The following is a 21,235-nucleotide window of genomic DNA, read 5'->3' as shown; positions in this document are numbered from 1 at the left end:
CTCCCTCCCTCTGTCTCTCTCTCCTCGTCTATGTAGTTCTCCCTCCCTTACTCTCTCTCTCTCTTTCCCCTTGTCTGTTGTCTCTCTCCCCCTCTCTAAAGTTTATAAACGGCTTAAACGGTTTATCCGGCTTGAGCCGGTTTGGCGAGGCTCAAGCCAAGTCGAGCCGCTAAGCCGTTTTCAAGCCGGCTAAGCCAAACGGTTTAGGCTTGAGCCGAGCCGTTGCCGATCCCTACTATCAAGATTGATTTGACCATCTATGAATGGCTTGATAAGTCTTGTTCTTGCATAGGGAAGAACCAACTTGCCTCAGGCAAACTTTTGCATTTCCCATCCCCCCCCATGTTTCCATCGAGTGTTCAATACTAATCTGAATTGCCTTTCAAATTGCAGTTCATGATGCTAGACAAGAATCCAGATGGAAGATCATGTCATATAAGGATGTTCACAAACATTCTATTATGACCTGAAAGGTAATATAGCAAACCGTCTTATAAACTACCTTTTAGTTAACTTTATGGCTTCCTTTCCTCGTCATTAATATCTCAGAAAAGAAAAATGAACTTGAAGTTTTAAAAAATTAGAATCAATGTTATTGACGCCTAACTTCCAGAGATAGTCTTTCAAATAGCTTGCCAGAAAATCTAATCTAATACAAGATAAAAGATCAAATTTGGTTGCATCCTAATTGTGTAGAAGAAAATCTGTAGCTCTTGTAAAGACCATAACATACAAATAAAAATGGAAAAATCAGTAAATCAGAAAAGCCCAAATCAATGAAAACTCTATAAAAAAACCATTAAGCTTAGAAGTCTTTGAGTAGAATATCCTAGGTTTTAGTGTTGCGTGAAGCAAGAAACAAAACTAGTCCAGGTCAAGAAAACCTCTCATTATTAGGATATAGTGGTGTGCTGAGAGATCCAAAACGTGCTGACAAATAAAAGGATAAAATAAAAATCAATACCAAACTAGAAAGGTCCTACACTCACATTAGGTTATTGCAGTAATGTAGGGTCAGAAGGATTCAGCAACATTGCTTTGTATAATCCAGAAACGTTACTTTCAATAGGAAATCAACTTTGAATAATTCAGGTCATGTACTTTGAATAAGAAATTAATATCACTAACTATAATTCTCAAACATGACTGTCCATTGATATTGTAAGGCTATTATTAAAAAACAAAACTCACATATTGATCAGAACAACTTCAAAGGTCTGTCTTACAAAAACAGCCTTGGAGAGTTCAAAGAATTCCTGTGCTTACAACCATCTGGCACAAAAATCTCCATAGGCATAATACAAGAATGAAAGAAAAGCATTTAAGATTGAGGCAGAGCATGTGTTTGCGCTTGTATTGCTGGTGGTGCAGGGGCCACAGCTGAAGCTGAAGCTTGCCCTGTAACTGATGCTGATGTGGCAGATGTTGATGCTTGTGTCGGGTATTGTGCATATTGTTGGTATGCCAGATGAGGAGCGTGAGGATAAGGCCAGAATTGTTGCCCAGGAATTGGTTGTTGGTATTGCAAGTGTGGATATGGAGGAACTATGCCAGCTGAACCAGGACCATATGGGGGCCGTTGGAAGGAAGGATTCTGATTCTGATTCTGATTCTCCCCTGAGGTAACTCCAGAATCTTGTGCTGGAGCAACTGACCCCATCCTTTGGGGATCCATCGAAGGATAAAATGGCCTTTCTGTTGGCAATGAAGGCGGTGGGATATTGAAGTAATTCAATGGAGGCTGACCTTGTCCGTTTTGCATTTCTTGTGTAATTTGCTGTTGTGAGATAATTGACCTCGGAAGCATCCCACTGTGAGCTACCATCCCACCACTGTGGTTTCCAGGATTATACTCCAGATCTGACCTTGGCATTTGAGGCCTACCCCACATCAGTTTAAGTCTAAGACCTTTGATAACAAGCTTATTAGCTAGATTTTCAGCAGCTTTTTCAGCAGCTTCCCTTGTGGTATATGTGACGAAAGCACACGCCCTTTGAGCAACCAGGCGGATTGATTCAACTTCCCCATATGCATAGAAGAAGTCTCTCAAATCATCTTCAGTTACTCTTTGATCAAGGCCACCCACATACAAAGTTCTGATACTCTCATCATCAGGTGGTGCCAGTGAGGGCATCTCTCCTGCTTTTCTTAAAAGCTTTGAAGCAACTGGGTCATTCACTCTACATCCACCATGAAATGGAGCATGAGAAATCATATCGATTCTAATTGTCTAAAAATACAGAAAAACACCAAAATACCCATGAGCTTTTTCTTAATTTCCCAAATGACCCCAAAAGAGAGAAAAGGGGATTAATTGACTGTATAATTGCTGAAATATTGCATTCAAATGACAGATTCATAGACCATAATATTGCTCCTTCAGGGTGACCAATGGCAATTGGGGAAAGTTAAGGGCATTTAAGAAAAACAAGAAAAAACTCCAGGTATTTCAAAGTTTTTGCAGAGAAAAAAATCTTGTCCTGACAGATACTGTACCCATAATATCGATCTTTGATATTCTGTTGAGAAAGCTCTCCTGTAACAGGCATCTCATGACGATAAGGGCACTCTGCTCCTCTCGTGCACTCACCGCGGACATAGAAACTACAAACATGTGCCCGATTTCTTTTGTAATAGGGCGTTGTTCTCTGGAGCTTCAGGATTGTATCATTTGGACGAGCTTTTCCATATGATGACTCATAATCAAGCCCAGCACTCGCCTGAAAAATTAGTAGGGCTATATGTCAAATTTTAACATAGTCTCCAGTAATGATGGAGGCCAGATCACTTGCCATAATCACAAAGACACCTAAGAATTACACAAAGCATAGAGAGAATGGTCAGCTTTTAGTGCCCATAATATAGATACAAAGTACACTGAGACAATGCACAATAGAACAGCCCAGATTCAGGCTTGTAACTCATAGTCCCATTAACTAGTACAGAAAAACCTTGAGGGTACAATATTTAAGAAGTGACCTAGGATTATCCAGGAAGCCTTTCATACACCTAATTACATTTTAGAACCCACACCATTTTTCCTTCCGTGAATAATAAATGTCAATCTGTATGAATACTGTTTTTACTTCCAAATAAACTGAGCATTGTATGGCCAGGTATTGTTATTTGCAATGGGCCTCACTTTTGGGAATTATGTGAATCTTGACCTTGACTCATCCTGTTAAGGTGATGAAATATCAATCTCCTGACTTGACTTATGGGAATGAGCTCAACGTCTACCATGCACAATCAATTCATCTTATACATAATCAACCTCCAAGAATATTATTCCTAATTCTATGTAAATCATTGAGCAACTTATGCCTATTGAAGAAATTGAGTTCAAGAGCATAAAAAGGAAACCAACTTCTGATCCAGAAATGCTCTATGTTCCCTGGCGCTCTCTGCGAATATCCCTCATTGACTTTCTCACCTCCACAGCAAAACACAGACACCTTTCTCTGGAATTACTATCAATCTCTATGAATACACTGAGCAACTTCTGGCCATCTATCTCTACATTTCATTATTCCCATGTGATTACACCAAGCACAAAAAAGATATTTGTGATTGAGAATGCTTTTGGGAATAATATTGCAACATTTGGCAATGATGCTGCAACACCATAGCTAACTTATCGCATTATGGTTGACCATCATTAACTTATCGCATCATGATGGCTATCTCTTTCATCTACTGCTACCTTAATTGATTACTTCTCAAGTGAAATTTGTTTGACAAAGCCACACAAAACAACCAATTCTCTATTACCTTCCTATCATGCTCTTCAGCAAAATACTCTCGATTGACATCACTTTTTGGAATGACATCATTTGTGTTGATACCAAGGGCTGAATCTCGAACTTGAACCGGAAGACCATATTCCAAATCAAGCAAACATACTTGGCAAACATTCTTCAATTTACTACATGTCTGGCAAACCTCAGTCTTCTTATATCTAGCATCTCTCCCAGGTCTCCATCTGAACACAGTAAATGGTCGTGTGCATATCTTGCATTCCTTATCAAAATTAGCTTTAGTCTGCAACCCAAACCATTTTTATCAAGAAAATAAGAAAGTTAGCACGAATAAATAAAGTGAAGCCAGGATAAAACCCTAAAAAAATCCACAAAGAAGATTACTGAAAAAAAACCTTCTTGGACAAATTTAATGAAGAAACCATGAGAAAACCCTCGAAACAAAAACAGGCTTGCTGAAGCAAACCTTATAATCTCCAAAAACTATTATTGAAGTAAAACCGTAACTTCAAGGACAAGATTTCTACAAAATTACAAAAGGACCCCAAATAACTACGGAAACATTAGTGAAGTAAGTGAAACAACCCGCAAGAATCTTGGTGCAAATGCCGAAGCAGGATAGAAAAACTAAAACATCTTCAAAAAACTTAATGGCAGGAAACCTTTGAAATATCTACAAAAAAGTTTAATAAGGTAAGGTATAAACCCTTAAAACAAGAGATTAATTACCCTAAACCAATCAAATTTCTAAAGCACGCCAGAAAACCCTAGATTTCTACAAACGTACAGATTAGGGTTTTACTTTACTGTCTATATATGGCTTCAAAAAGCAGAGTAAAACTCCTATTAAAGAGAGAAAGAAATCTTACCATGCGAACATAGGGATTATCTCCGAGACAAGATTCACAGATAATTGGGAAGTCAGATCTCTCCCATCCATCAGCTTCTTCATTACGCAGAAGTCTGTGAGCCATTTCTCCTTCTCCTTCTTATTCTTCTTCTTCTTCTTCTTCGTTTCTGATATATAGAGAGGTCCTTTTTCTGAGTGTGTGTTGTGTGTGTGTGTGTGTGATAGAGAGAGAGAGAGAGAGAGGAGAGAGACACACACAAAGACAGAGATTTCCAAACAAAAGAAAAAGCAAAAGAGAGAGATTTCCAAACAGCAGCAATGAGAGGGAAATAGAGAGACTAGGGCTAAACAGAGGAGGAACAGGGCCAGAATTTGATTCAGCCCATGAACCCAAGCAAAAAACATAAAAGCTTTTAGACTTATAGACTTGGAGTCTAGAAGGGTCTTCATGTCTCCATAAACAACTCTCCGACATTGTGTTCGATGAAACACTTCTATGGGATCGCATGACCCCAATATTGGACGCTCGATTGACTGAGCAACCAAGCACAAATTGTTGAAAGCCTTTGGGAAGTCAGGTGGACAACTCTTGTATTTGCCACAAAGAGCTGTAAATGAGATTTTTCAGAAACCCAATCATGGCAAGTTTTGCAACAATCATATGTATCTTCTCTACCAGAAAGCAAAATAGAAATCCATGTTTGGATGTCGTAATATCATTGCCCCAATGGAAACTAAGACAAGCAACACAACCTCGCAAGGCTAGAGATTGAAATCCATGCTCGAATTCATTGGCAAGTAAGTGATCAACTTTGTCCGACTTGTTGAGGTTGTGCAATATGCTTTTAAGCAAACGATATGCTTTTAAGTTAGACTAATCGATAATAAAAACCAGCCTTCTTTTTGTGTAACTTATTCATATTTTTTTCCTTTAAACCCCATAGTTTTCTTGAATGCTCCTAAGAGGACAAAGTGTAGTATCGATAGGTGTCAAATGAGCCATAAGGTGCAATATCTAAAGAAAGCCAGGTCTTCTCCTTACATATTTCGTTACATGCCTCCAAAATATAATAAGATAGGTTCTAAAGAAGCTAGGTGTCCTAAGGTATTTTAGTACTCTTAACACATAAAACATAAATGTCTACTAATTGACATCTTAGTAGAAGGATAAACATTCAATAGAAACCAAGTTTTCATATTCCAAACAAAAGATATCATCGACAGATCTTAATAGAAGGATAAAAATTAGTGGAGGCAAAGTGGTCAATAGTCGTGGCACTGTCACCCACCAATTATAATGGAATCAGTAAGCAACTCAGTTACTATTTGTTGCAATAATATTATCTTTCTTTATTTCACAATTGGACCTGTCACTTTGCAACTCAAGACACAAGGCAAGCAATAGAGGACATCAAAATACAAATTGTGAAATTTGCCAAAGCTTGTGGGCTACACAAGATGTTTCTTTTTCTCATTTTAGGATGAAGAAATTGCTCATGTTTGTTGGAAATGCTTGCTGTCTAGTGAAATTTATCAAAAACATTTGACAATTAGTAAATTGGTGGTTCTGCTTTTGCATAAGGCATGCAATTCAGGCTTGCAGGGAAATGTGCCATTTCCGAGTTCAAAGATTGCTGTTTTGATGTGGAAAGAAAAGTTCAAAGCATTTTCTTGCCAGTGATTCATCAAGATTGCTGCTTAAACGGCTGCTTTAAAGTGAAATGAAAAGTGCTGCTTTGCTTTGCTGGATTCACACCCCACAGAGTTGTAAAGCTACACAATAAACCATAAATCTTATGTTAAATAGCGAACACAAAATCATTAGGACCACTAGATGCAACTTAAGATACCAATCCTGTAAGTCTATACTCTGCAAGAAACAACAGAATCACAGAGGGCAAAATAATTTTACATTTGGTATCCGCACAAAAGACTAGAAAATGTACAATTCTATCAAATAAATTTAGTGTTATAAAAGAAACACATCTGCCTAGAGGTTAGAGATCATTAATTGTTCTGTGTATCCAACCAGTTGTCAAAGTCAGTTACAAGAGTGGACACTGTCTGGATGCTTTGCGGAAGAGGGTCCACTGGCCTCGTCATCGGGTCATTCCATGAAGATGGGATGCCTGGGGAAAATCTGGAAAGATGACCATTTGAACCTTGTGGAACTTGGGAAGCTTGAGATGTCAAACCAAGTGTCCAAGAAGCATAATTTGTCTGACATTGTGGATTGCTAATACTACCTCTCATCCTTCTTTGAGTGTGGTCAGGCAACATAGCTGGCACATCTGGTGACATTTGTCCAGTTAAGCCATCCGACCCATTTGCGTTACTATTCGCATTTGCATTCATCCACCTTTGGTCTCGTGATAGTGTATTCGTAGTTGGCGAAACCAAACTAGGATTAGCTGATTGCAAATATTGTGCATTCACATTCACCCGAGCATTTTGTGAATTTTGCCGCCTCATTGTGTTGGTCATAACTAATGATGAACCAGCAGCTGATTGAGGCACTTCGGCTAAAGCACTAGCATTTTCTTCTCGTAAGGCCGAATTCATAACACCTTGTTGTTGTAGCTGTGGTTGGGAGGGCTGAATTTGTATTTGTTGTGTTTGCAAAAGCCTCCACAATTGGGCATCATGCATATTTGCAGACTCGGGCCGTACATTTGCTTGAAAAGGACTTGGACGGTCCGGTGCTCGGATTTGGTTGATATTCCTGTTAGGAATAAGATACGGATTTTCTCGAGTAGCTCTATGCGTTGAGTGTGATGGAGTCGTGCGTTGTTGATGTTGCTGGGAGCTCTGAATGGTGACCCTCTGCCGTTGATCTCGCGCATCCAGGGTCTTCAATAAACAGAGTAAACAATATGAGTTATGCTTACGTGCACAATGACAGACATAAAATTAAAACGTCAATTAATTTGGATATTTGCCAGAATAGTCCTGCAGTAGAAACTTTACTGCTGAAGGTATTTTGATACATATCCAAAACAACCAGGGCAACTAGTTGTATTATTAACCCCTAGACATTATTAACCTTTAAATCTATTTGCAAAAAGCAACTAGTTGTATTATTAACCCCCCACTCTGAGTTTTTAAACCCTAGAACCTTCAAAATATTTAGTGTCATACCTTTTGATATATGAATATTCATCATGGTGTTTCAGTTTAATCTTAAATAGATCATTTCATACTTTACAATCTACGAAGATTCATAATAAGCAGTGTTACTCTATTGAGATCATCGAGCTCTGAAATGAACCAAGGATCTACATCTACATATATAAGAACCTAGATGCTAAAGCTCTCTAACAAATATCATGTCATACCATCCCATATATGAAGATGCATTTTTCAGCAGTATTATTAAATGAGGTAGTTGAATGTTGAAATCAGCCCAGAGTTCTACATCTCGATATCCTAATCGCTGAACCTTTCAAAATTATGTAATGTCATACCTTTCAATAAAAAACCTGGTGTTTCCCAGTTTCAACTTAAACCAGCTAAAACCCTGAACTCCTAAAATGTATCAGGTCAGTGTTACTCCAAAAAGAACAATTGAATGCTGAACAAAAAGGTTCATATCACGTCATACCACTATGAAGATTCATTACTTCTGTTTCAGTTTAATGTGTTTAAATGCTTCTTGTTACTGATTGGTTGTTTACCTGTTGTAACTGATTGGCATTCAGAAACTCATCGGTTTCTTGCTGAAAGTGTGGAGTAGTCAGCAGCACTTGGCCATCCTGAATGCCGACAAAACTAGGTAATTGTACTTGAAGAGGTCTCTGATTGATGCCAGATTGGGAATTGTTCACTTGAACCGATGGGTTCGGATGAGGTGAATTTGTGCGTGGTCGGGTACGGTAGTTAGGATTTGCATTTGCCATTTGTGCAGGCAAGGCCTGTATAGCTATAGGTGATCTACTTACTTCTTGGTTTCCTTGTCTCTCTACTTGTGCCTCTGGTAATGTGAATACTTCATTGGACAACAATTGCATTGTTTGAGGGATACACTGATTACTGCTCCCATGAGGAAGTATGGTGGCAGATTCTGCGATACTGACCTGTCCACTGCCAGTAGTTGTTGCTAGAGCTGCGTTGAGCTCCCTTACATCAGGTTTCCTATCTTCCATTTCTCCACCACAGTTGGCATATCCTTCACCAACAGTAAACCCATCAATGCAATTCCTTCTTTCAGGCTCGTCATTATCAGATAACTCAATATAGCTAGTGTCATTCTTCTGCATATGAATTTCTCCATCCTCAACTGAGCTCTCTATTGAATTTTGTGCCATCAGCTCTTCCTTAGTTGCACTGCTAAGTTTATTCAGCTTGCCTTCTTCGTTTAATGTTTCCCAGGATCCATCATCAGACACCATCAAATCAACAGCATTGTCCTTGGTCTCTTTTAATATCTGTCCAGAATAACATGCAATGAGCACACTTTGATTTTATAACTCCTCCAAACTGACATGCATTTAGTGGACAAATATAGCTTCAAAAACCTTCAGCATTTGAAGGTCAAGACATAGATCAGGGAAGCTGGCATGTCGGCTACAGAAAGGACAACGCCATGAAGGTCTTCTAGAGTTTATTTCCATGAAGCTATTATAATCAAAGCACTGAAGAGAAACAATGAGCATAATACTCTTAAGAAACAAACGATATAATCTTGTAATTCACATGGCAAATTCCAATACCTGATGGTGTTTGCAAGAGGAACCTTTAACCGGAGAAATAATTCGTTTATGGCTGACATCAAGAAAGGATATCAGAGCATGTGAAGGTGTTTAATAGGCTTATTGATTAAAGGCCAGACAGTGAAGGCCACAACAATGATGATGACAACAAGATATGGTGATAGCACCGGTGAACATATTATATATGGATATTTTATATACCCCATGATCTACAGCAGTGTTGTCTATCATTCTAAATGTAAAAGACTAAAGTACTTTTATTGTATATAGCCATGCTTTTAAGAAAGACACACATAACCATACTCTCACTAAATGCAATAGTTATGCTTAAACATATGGCCTGGATAATCTTCTTAAGAAATGCATAAAAATTACCTTATGGGACAAAGAAGCGAAACACGTGAAGGCCCTTCAATTAATTCCTCATCTACACATTTGAAAGCATAAAGAATGAAAGAAATGAGTGTTTGCAGGTTGAGAAGAAAATTTCTTTCTTCTGTGAGTTATTTCATGACTATAACCTGCTTGAGCTTTTGCCCCAGTATGATTGTATATCTTCAAAGACAATGGAGAGATGAATTCTGTGGTTGTGGTAGTGAGAGCAATTGCAATCAAATAATTTCCTGAGAGAAAAGTGTCAGTTGTGGCTGTAAAATAAGCCCAATAAAATACGTGTACAAGAACCACACACTAGAACTACATATTTTTAGCATAATCCATAAAAACAATTCTTGATATGACATGGGAATTCATCAAGATTTGGAAGTTTAGAATTGAAATGCCTCTTTGTTCAATATTATGAGTATTATGCAGCTAATTAAAAGCACTGTCGGATGTCACACATGCTTCACATCCAAAGAGGCATTTCAAATAACTAGGTTTATGATGTTCTTTCCATCTAAAGAATAATATGGGCCTTCTAGATGAATGCATATGTTGCACACACTCCCTATTCCCTGTTTGTTGCACTAGATGGCAACCGATACCCAAGAATTGGCAAAGTGATTGGTACAAATGATATCTTATAATATGTTCTCAAAATAGTAGTGTCACTTGGTTAAACAAGTTTGCTGTAGGAAGTTAGAAAACTGAGCTCCATTTCGAGGATGAACTACAAGCCTTAAAACCTTGCAATAACTGCCGAAGTTCACAATGCTGGAACACCTATTTACATCAGATATCTTTGACAAAATAGCTGACACTATTTACTATAAACACATTATTTATGTCTTACAGCCAATCCAGAAGTGAGAAAATGCCAGTGCACCTAGTTTGAATGCAGTGCATTAGGCACGTCGCATTTTGTATCTTCTGGATTCCCATAATATATTAAAATAAGTTATATCAAGTGTGGCAGATAATGATGTGCGAAGTTTACAGCTATTTATGCATATTGATCTTCCAGAAGCTGGTTGCAATGAAAGACTCACACTTTAAAAAGTAACAGGAATGGCATATCTTCCATCCCCTGCCTTGTTATAGCAAATTCTTGGATACTACAAGTTTCTTTGTTACAGATAATTGTGCCTGATTGCAATGTGCCTCCCATCTTTTATTTGTTCTGATGGCCAGATTATTTAAACATTGCTTCATCAGCATAATTTGAGTTATTATTGAAATATTACAACAGCAGCTGCTATTTATAAAATTAGCAGTCTCTTTTCCATACTGGCTCTTACTTCATCAAGATAATCAACCCTTTATTCTCAAGATTTACTAAGACAACTCCCAACCAGGCAGTTCAACAACTTCCCATGATTATCCATAACCAGGAACAATTTTTGAAACATGTTGCAAAAACCGTTCCCACAACATTGTTAAATGGATAAAAAGTAGAGATTATGAAAATCCTTTATCCTCATTAGCTACCAAGTGAAATGGCACTATTTCCACTCCACAGTCAAATGGAATGCAAATTTCAGGCACAAAGATCACAAACACAACTTTAAGAATACTTTATTTAGCAAGAATTTCTCAAAAATGCAATAGCCATTGTAGTGTATCGTATCATGGAGGAAGACACAGGTTAAAATAAAAATCAAATCCATACTATTCTTTGTATCCTGATCCTAAACATTAAATGGCTTGATATGGCAATACACATGTAGCTACCCCATGTAATTAGGCTATAATCTAAAGCCTAAACCTTAATGCGGACTATACAATGTACAAATAACGAGTATCTTGAAGAAGTCAAACATGGGCGGATCAGGCCATGAACACTCTCGAAGGATGACATTGTATAACATCAATGTCATCCATAGTCGCAGAGGGAATCATGCTCCATCAAGGAATGAAATTATTTATCCCGCAATGCAGAACATCTTCCATCGGATGATCCACATCCTCAGGTGCCTGGATTGAGCCACAAAATGCTCAGTCCAAAATCTGCAATCCATAAAGAATTGTAGGGATAACAAGAGTTCAAATAACTCCTTTCATAGAGAAGATAGCTTCAGAGAACACTACACTAAGATAGGTGTATAAATCTACACAATGCACCCTCTCATTTCCATAAATGATCTAAGGCAGTGACCTACTTCTTCACTGAGATGTAGTAATTAAACACCATGGCCTTGAATTTTCCACAAGTTTACTTCTAGTACACTAGCAGGTACAATAAGCTCACTATAATGTATGCTATATGTACAATATCATCTGTGTATAACAGATAAGAATCCAAGTACCCGTCAACTGAGCACCTATAATAGTCGGAGATTTTATCCACAGCGGAAATAGAGTCCGAGAGAGCGAGCACCTGATAAGTGAGGATTGATGCCCCCTTAAAATCTCAACTGATAAACTGGTAAAACTTTCATTTTTCTTTTACCAAACTTCTATAAGATTCATGTGGATGTAAATTTGGTCTCAGATAAGGAGACTGGTTGTGGGTAATGGACAATGTGTGGCTGGTTGTCAGTAGTAAAGCCAAGGCCTATCTCTCTCTGCAGTCAGGCTCTCATTTTTCTGCTCATCATCATACCAGCTGTTCTGGAGGCATAGTAATTGAAAATGATTTCCATATCCGTGTAGACATGGCGAAGCTGCAGTAGCAACTGAGTGTAGAGTCTCAGTTCAGGTCTGTTCTGGTAATGGTGGGTGGAGCTTCTCTATATCAAGGAGATTGTAGATCTTTCCAAGTACACGCCATCTGTCTCCTTGCAGAAACTATACATAAGATGGTAGTGTGTGTTCTGTTGAGATGGACCACTAGTGTGGTTAAGTCCATTGTCACAGATAAATGTGCTGATCCAATGCTACAATGACGGGTTTGCATGACACCAAGATCTCATGTATACAGAGCACTAGTGTGGTGGAAGTCAGAATATGATAGATGTTGCTAGTGCCATGCCCATGTGGAAAGCAAGTAAAACCACTACTTAGTGGATGTCTGTTTGTCCCATTCAAAATGTCCAGTCCATGTGTCAATCCTAAACTCCAAAAGCTATCTTCCATGCTCAGTGACTCTTTAGCATCTGCTAATCATTGACACAAGCCCACCTCTACTGGATCAGGTTCACTTACTCTCCAGGGAGAACCATCAAGCCTTGCTTTTGGATATGCCCAGATGCTTGTCTCTTATTTCCGACAACTGGTCTACAGGACTCTATTATTCACATCACAGAGAAAGGCCAGCAGCAGCAATGTCCATCTCTGTGACTCCTTGTACATTCTACTCATTTTAACACGTTTCAATAGTTTTCTTTTGTGTATTTATACCTACCAGCGTTAGCCATGGAGAGACAGAATTGTCAAAAGGGAACTATACCAGGAAAATCTCCCACAATTTGTAATAAATTTGTCCCTATCTTCAGCATTCCAGTTACATTTGAAGGCATCTGTGGACCTCCTTCCTAATCATGATACCACCAAGAAAATTTAGCATACAAAAACAGGAGAAAGTAATCATGCCATTCAGCACGGATATATAATTTCTCATGAAAACATTAAATGTGATTTAAGGAAAGATGAAGCACTCGCCATAGATGTAAGACTCCTCTTCTCAACACCCTTTCCATTCACCAAAAAACTGCCATAATATCAAATCAACCATTACATTGCTAGTATTTAATCCTGTTATTATTAGTAAACCTGAAAACCTAAACTATGGGACAAAATAAGCTTTCATAAGCTGAAATCATCAGTCAATATTACAGTTGCGACTTACAATATTGGCTGATGATTATTTCTCTTTGACGGCATGATTAGATATCAGAAAATGCATCCACATAATTAATCAGAAGGAAATTGTATACACAATGTTACTTTAATTTCAGAGAATAATTATGCATAAATCTTACTTTACATGATCGGGAGTCACTAGACATGACGATGTATCCTGATTATCTTTTCGTATCACAAACATACGCTGCAGTGCAAAATTAATTCTACATCAATCATGTGATAGCCATCTAATTGTTTAATCAGAATTTCCTCAGTAATTTACTCGGCAATGTACCAGTTCTTCAATAGAAGAAGGCTTCTTTAACACATAGAAATCACAAACCATAGCTTCATAACCTGGCTATAAACATAACATTAAAAACTTAGTACAGATTTGAAGAAAAAATGAGCAATTAAAACATATATGTGGCTATCAAAGGTCAACCAGCACAGAGCATAGTCACCTTTGCCTCCAAAGCCACTATCACTGTCAGCAAACTCAATAATGGATAAAACCTACAGCGCAACAAACACACCCACAGAAAAGAGATCAGCTTACAGAACTATTTATTGGTTATTCAAGTGGGAACAAAGAATGTGGAAACATTTTTTTACAGATAGCTGATAGCTAGACATGATAAAGCCTATGTTTAAATCGACAGTTCTACAATAATGTCACTAAATTTAAACTCAAAGATTTTATCATAGCTGGATTTCCTGAAATTTCATGGTGTGTTAGTATACAATAATACCTACAGTTTCTGTAGTTATACTCCATTATAACACAACATTCATGTGCTATAAGATTCCACTGATTTTCTATTATCATCAAAATCTAATATCTTGATTATTAATAGCAGCAATAGACATCATCAGAAAAGAAATGGTAAATTTGATGAGTGAATAACAACTTGTCACTTGTTCTTAACTACTGTATAGACAAATGGATTTGAATACAGAAGAGATATGAACAATTTTAGTATGGACCATGGCATATTTTGGAAAAGAACTCTTGAGGTTTAGGTTAGTGTGCATATGTACTTCTCTTCTGTTGTACTTAGCTTCACATTTGATACGTCAAATTCACACTTCAAAATAACATCTAAAGGTATTACATAAACTCAAAATAAAGAAAGTGTGTCCTGAAATTAATACCCCAGAAACCTCACTATAAAGATAGTTCTTCCCTATTCATCCAGCTCGCTTCAGAAATACTACGGATTTTCTGATTTTCCTACTTTTGCTATTGATCAATAAAAACGAGTTGAAGATTATAATTCCTACTTCGGTATAATTGTAGACAATGTTTGTGAAGCTTCATTGCTATCAACAGCAGTCCAACCTGCTGCACCTGTGAAAAAATCAATGAGCTGGCAAGATAAAGCAAACACAATTTTCTAATCAGCTATAATTCAACTGACACATTTGCTCAGATCATTTTAAAAAACAAAATCCATTGGAAAGAAAAGCTAGCCCTAAAACTATATCTTTTGGCATACCTCTTTTGACATACGCAATACTTCTTGTCCTTCTGAGGGGGTGAACCAGTTAAAACAGATAGCATTCTAAAAAAGAAATTAAAATTGGAATCAATGAGCAGCATAGATGCTTATATTAATATTGTCACATGCATTCTTGTTTGTTCCTATACAAGCAATCAGACAATGAACATGTAAAACAAAGATATGGACAGTATAACTAATATTCACATTGGAATCTATTTATATCAAAATGCACAATTAAGCTCTCGCTTTTCATGTACTTAAATTTGATATTTATGGAACTACACTACAAAGATCACATATAGAAGTTTAACAATATTCAGAGAATATTGACATTTCTTTCTTTCTTTATTTCTTTCTTTTTTGCTCGCATGATAAGGAGCAAAGCATCGGTGCCCCACGATATAATCCGGGCAGAGATGGGAGCAACACCTATAATCACCGAGACATTGTTCCGATCAGTGACATTTATCCAACATCTTTGGGAGCTCCCTAAACGACGGTCCCCAAGGTTGGCACTTATGTCTTCAAGACAACTGGCTGAAAATGGAGACATTCATTGTCGGTATGATGAAATGCAGCAATGGTTCGAGTCACATGGCATGAGTATAACTGCACTACCCCCGTTTTATAGTTTGGACTGTCCCCATCTAAATATGACCATAGTGGAAAAGAATAGAGTGATCCGAACTGATATTATTAACTTAGAAAACAAGATAACATGGATCAGCCCCAAAATACCAATTGGTACAAAGATGACCCACTATAAGACACTTTTTACACACATCGGAGGATGGATTCATCATCAGGCCACCTTATATGGGCATACAGCTATTCTATGCGCTGCATAGTGTGATAGGGCAGCTGCGAACTTCATCACATCAGTTACAGATTGAGGTAGGCAGATATACATGAATACCTCTAGAAGAAAGAATTTGCCAATTGTGTCATCAAGGAGTGGAATCCGATGAACACTATGTTTGTCACTGTAGTATCTTTTATAAAATTAGAGGGAGATATCATTGCCTCTTTAAACAAGGTTTTGGCCCGCTACACAAGGTAATGGAATATGAGGGCCAACGGTGCCTAGGACTTTTCTTGCTAGAGCTCAAGCGACATCGGGAAAAGTTGTTAAAGAATACAGCCACACAAGCTCATCCACAAAGAACAATCACAACTTTCTTTAGCCCCAACACTCCTACTAATGCTACAAGTCAATCACGGGATACACAAATGGGCTCCCGACCAAGACATAACAAAGTCCTATGCACAGCGTAGTGTGATAGGGCAGCAGCGAACTTCATCACATCAGTTAGAAATTGAGGTAGGCAAATATACACGAATACCTCTAGAAGAAAGAATTTGCCAATTGTGTCATCAAGGAGTAGAATCCGAAGAACACTACGTTTGTCCCTGTAGTGTCTTTTATGAAATAAGAGGGAAATACCATTGCCTCTTTAAACACGGCTTTGGCTCACTACACAAGGTAATGGAATACCAACAGTACCTAGGACTTTTCTTGCTAGAACTCAAGGGACGTAGGGAAAAGTTGTTGAAGGACAATAATACAGACACACAAGCTCATTCGCAAAGAACAAACACAATTTTCTTTAGCACCACCACTCCAATTAATGCTACAAGTCAATCAAGGGATATACAAATGGGCTCCCGACCAGGACATAACAAAGGGGTTACAATAGATAGGGCGATAGCAATTTTTCATGCACATAGGCCCCGTCCCTTGTCATCAACAAATAAAGGCCATTATCTCCCGTTGTCGCAAGTGCTTCCCTTGCTTCGGAGACCTCTCCATTCTGGATCAACCTATGCTAGAGATCTTCCGTAGACAAAAGTTATAATATATCTAACTTGAGAATCTCACATGTGCCAAAAACCAGATTCTTTAGTCTCTTTTTATTTTATTTACTTTTATATTTACTTAGTAATATTTATTTTATTTTGATTTTTTGTTCTCAAAGACGAGACAACACTTAAGATGTAATCTCTTGTTTGGCTTTATAGGCCATTTTGGCCTCTTAAAAGACGTTAATATATCTTTCTTTCTTTCTTTCTTTCTACTTATGTCATCAAGACAACTGGCTGAAAATGGAGACATTCATTGTTGGTATGATGAAATGCAGCAATGGTTAGAGTCACATGGCATGGGTATAAATACACTACCCCCGTTCCAATATAGCTTGGACTGTCCCCATCTAAATATGCCCAAAGTGGAAAAGAATAGAGTGATCCGAACTGATATTATTAACTTAGAAAACAAGATAACATGGATTAACCCCAAAATACCAATTGGTACGAAGATGGTCCACTATAAGACACACTTCTTACACACATCGGGGGATGGATTCATCATCAGGCCACCTTATATGGACATACATCTCTCCTATGCGCTCCGTAGTGTGATAGGGCAGCTGCGAACTTCATCACATCAGTTCTAGATTGAGGTAGGCAGATATACACAACTACCTCTACAAGAAAGAATTTGCTAATTGTGTCATCAAGGAGTGGAATCCAAGGACACTATGTTTGTCAGTGTAGTGTCTTTTATGAAATCAAAGAGAGATACCATTGCCTCTTTAAACAAGGCTTTGGCCCGCTACACAAGGTAATGGAATATGAGGGCCAACGGTGCCTAGGACTTTTCTTGCTAGAGCTCAAGCGACATCGGGAAAAGTTGTTGAAGAATACAGCCACACAAGCTCATCCACAAAGAACAATCACAACTTTCTTTAGCCCCAACACTCCTACTAATGCTACAAGTCAATCACGGGATACACAAATGGGCTCCTGACCAGGACATAACAAAGGGGTTACAATTGATCGGGCAATAGCAATCTGTCATGCACGTAGGCCCCGACCCCATGGACCACGACCTCGACACCCTTGTTATTGACAGATAAAAGCCATTATCTCCCGCCATTGCAGGTGCTTCCCTCGCTTCGGAGACATTTCCATTCTGAACCGACCTATGCTAGAGATCTTTTGAAGACAAAAAATACAATATATCTAACTTGAGAATTTGACATGTGCCGAAAACCAGATTCCCTCATCTCTTTTTATCTTATATACTTTTATATTTACGGAGTATTACTTATTTTTCTGATTTGTTGTTCTCAAAGACGAGACAACACTTAAGATGTAATCTCTTATTTGGTCTTATAGGCCATTTTGGCCTCTTAAACGACGTTAATATATCTTTCTTTCTTTCTTTCTACAAAAGAATACCCTTAATGAGAACTTAGGCAATCTAGAATATATTTTGCAATACCTGACATGCAAGAGGACAAACAGGTATAATTACAGTCTTATAATCTCAGTTTGAACTCAGGATAATAATTATATAGGCATCTCTTAACCACAAATAAGGAGGTGAGACCAGAATTTAGTTCTGTTGCCACAATTATCATGAAATTAAAATTATTAAGAACAAGCAGATATCTACATAGCATCTAATATCACAATGTTTCTGTAATAGTACGTTTTGCTTAAATAAAGAAAAAAAAATCATATAAGCAAAGTATTTGCTGAGGCATACAATACATATGACTTTTGATGGTCTGGCTCTTTCAAAATGACATTTCCAGTATTTTCTGTGGTTTTAAATACAGAATTATCTATTTCCATGTATTAATTTTAAACATTATTAAATAAATTTCACCCAATTATTTTGACATGTAAGTAAATACAAGAAACAAAACAATGATTTCTCTCTTGTTATGTTTGAGTGAGAATGCAATTGCTAAATATGGTTCTTCAGATTTATGATGACACAAAAACAGATATGGATAGAACTAACATGCATTGAATAAACAGAATTTTTCAAAAATGTAATTTGAACCAGAATGAGACACTTGCATACACATAAATCAGCATGCAATGAGACACATGCATTCAAATACTATGGTACAGGTGGATTTGGTTCACCTTTACTGAGAGAAGAAGAACCATGATAGCTGGTTGAAACATTTCATTGTCTTTTTGTTCACAGACCTACAAAATTACAGAATAAGCATTCATTCACCGATCACATTACATAGAAGTGTGGGAAATTTCTTGAAGTGAAAGAAGAATGCATGCAAATGATCAAGATTTGAACTTCACAAGATACGGTTATCAAACACATGCATTGATCAACTTCATGCATCAAACTGCATCAAAACAAATTCAACTAGGGATGGATGTACTTCACCTTAGGTACTCACCCTCATCATCCTATACATAAAACCACCTTTTGTGAAAACCCATAATCTTCTTCATGCACCATTGGATTAAGTCAACAGATATATACGCTTCAAATGCCATGTTTTTTACTATAAAGAAACCTAGCTAGATATTAGAAGTTCAAATAATGGCACCAAATAATGTGTGTATGCAGAATGCCCCTTGTTTAGATAAAAGGAACACTTGCGATGGCTCAATCATGGTACATATGTAGAAATTATCTTCAGTTTACGCATGCCAGAAATTGCAAGAGTAGCAGCAGAAAATATTATTGCAATATATAAAACAATGCCCATTAATTTACTAAAGCTAAGTTTCATTAATCCAAACAGCAGACCTTCTTCAGAAGCTGGGTAAGTTGCTGCACAATCGAAAGTTTTTGATGCTTTGCAACAGCTTGATCAATTACTCTGGTTTTTAGGAAAACAAAACACAAGCATAAAATAAGTGCATTTTTAAATTTCCATAAAATTTACCAGAAGCTTTACTCCTAACACCTAAATTTCCATATGTAAAGGAAATCATAAATTGGTTATTCTACTCCAAGTTATTCATGAAAATTTGTCTCAGACATTTGTGATGACTTGAATTTTGTGCATTGCATTCAATGAAAAGTTAAATTTCAATCCTGATTACATTTCTACGACATTCTGCATTTGCCTTAAAGTAGAGTCATTGCAAGGCAGTTCTCCATGTTGTAATTTAATGTATTAACTTATAACTTGCATATTTCCGATGTTTTGAAATTCCTAACATAATATAATCAACACTATAAGCAAGCCTTTATTTTAATAAAAACCTGGCCAATTGAATGCACGTGGTGGTGAACTCTCTATAATCTGCTTTAGAGTTCCCTTTAACACACTTGTAAAGGCGTTCCATAAGCGTCCAAGCATCAGGAAATGAAGTCATTGTTCAAAGAGGCATATCTGCACACACACACACACACACACACACACACATATATATTACTAGTGCTCCTTTCTGTCACCTGTATTCAGACAGTCCATTATCTTAAAGTTTGAAAATATGATAAGAATAATTGATCCCCCCCTCCTCTCTTCATTAAAAAGGAACACATACATGCTCTCTTGTTTATTTACAACATTGATGCCAGAGAGAATGACTTCCTAGCCTCTAGAAATATGCCTCTTTTAGTTAAGGATACACCTTGAGACATGAACAAATCAAGTGTTAGAACAATTCACAATATGATAAACACCATGCAAATCTTACATTAGATCCAATCTCGATAAATCATGGTCAGGACTATCAAATACCTTTGGCACTTCCCAATCCTTGTCACCTATGTACTGTGAAAAGTTACCCAAATTTGAGTCGGCCTCATTGTGGATCATTCATTAGACTCTCGACATCAATTTTGATTATACGTGATCATCACCTCATGCAAGGTTGCAATCTCATTAGAATGTATACGAAAGAGGTTTGAGGCTGTAGTCAAGAATTTGGTGTAATGTAAGCAACACTATACCAGGAAGTCTACATAGTACATATCTTTCACCGTGCACACAGCAATATTGGAGGCATCCCTTGAATGCTTTGGTGGAGTATCCATGGATGAAAATAGATCATAATCATAATTATCTCTGCATGGGAGTGATGTTAGGCAAACTCACCAAAAGAATTACAGACTATTTTAAGCCATGAAGGAAATGGGGATGACATAGGAGCAGGAGGATAGTGATACTAACAGGTGACTAAGTGGTTGAACAATAGCCTTGATTTTGTGAACTTCCACCCTACACTTCTCCAAAATGATTGAAAGAAGAAGGCATAATGGCAAGATCTATAGCAACTCACATCAAGAGAGCCTATTCAAATAAAAACGGCCTACTACAAATATGTTTTCATAAGCTTCTTAAAAGTGGATTTACACAGAGACAAAGGTACATGAACATTTACATGCCTCGCATTGCTCACCAAAAAACAATAGGCCAAGTCAAAGTTTCCTCCCACCAACTAGAGATCAAAGCAGGACGAGAGAGAAATATG

General features: G+C 37.5%; 2 protein-coding genes across 3 annotated transcripts; both read right to left on the bottom strand.

Annotated features, from left to right (window-relative positions):
• Positions 1-1,109: 1,109 nt before the first annotated feature.
• LOC147857897 (zinc finger CCCH domain-containing protein 40-like) lies at positions 1,110-4,828 on the bottom strand. Its single transcript, XM_087327187.1, has 4 exons — positions 4,628-4,828; positions 3,772-4,041; positions 2,497-2,720; positions 1,110-2,180 (listed from the first exon to the last, which is right to left on the bottom strand). Exons 1-4 carry the CDS (start codon positions 4,730-4,732, stop codon positions 1,322-1,324), a joined length of 1,458 nt encoding a protein of 485 aa, XP_087183313.1. The 5' UTR covers positions 4,733-4,828; the 3' UTR covers positions 1,110-1,321.
• Positions 4,829-6,479: 1,651 nt separating this feature from the next.
• On the bottom strand, positions 6,480-20,177 carry LOC147857896 (uncharacterized). Of its 2 annotated transcripts, none has more exons than XM_087327005.1 (16): positions 20,022-20,177; positions 19,560-19,632; positions 18,926-18,991; positions 14,981-15,046; positions 14,766-14,851; positions 13,946-13,997; positions 13,777-13,842; positions 13,619-13,686; positions 13,295-13,347; positions 13,087-13,167; positions 9,839-9,964; positions 9,693-9,744; positions 9,318-9,369; positions 9,123-9,239; positions 8,283-9,032; positions 6,480-7,458 (listed from the first exon to the last, which is right to left on the bottom strand). In XM_087327005.1, the coding sequence occupies exons 1-16, from the start codon at positions 20,132-20,134 to the stop codon at positions 6,616-6,618; spliced, it is 2,664 nt and encodes an 887-aa protein (XP_087183131.1). In that variant the 5' UTR covers positions 20,135-20,177; the 3' UTR covers positions 6,480-6,615. The 2 variants fall into 2 exon arrangements, with proteins under 2 accessions (XP_087183131.1, XP_087183132.1); XM_087327006.1 differs by having other exon boundaries at positions 9,839-9,940.
• Positions 20,178-21,235: the final 1,058 nt, after the last annotated feature.

This window comes from Azolla caroliniana, unplaced genomic scaffold (genome assembly GCF_043228905.1).
Source record: "Azolla caroliniana isolate FFs.n. ecotype wild unplaced genomic scaffold, voAzoCaro1.0.p SCAF_11, whole genome shotgun sequence".
Classification (NCBI taxonomy): Eukaryota; Viridiplantae; Streptophyta; class Polypodiopsida; order Salviniales; family Salviniaceae; genus Azolla; species Azolla caroliniana.
This window is presented reverse-complemented; position numbering and strand designations above follow the sequence as displayed.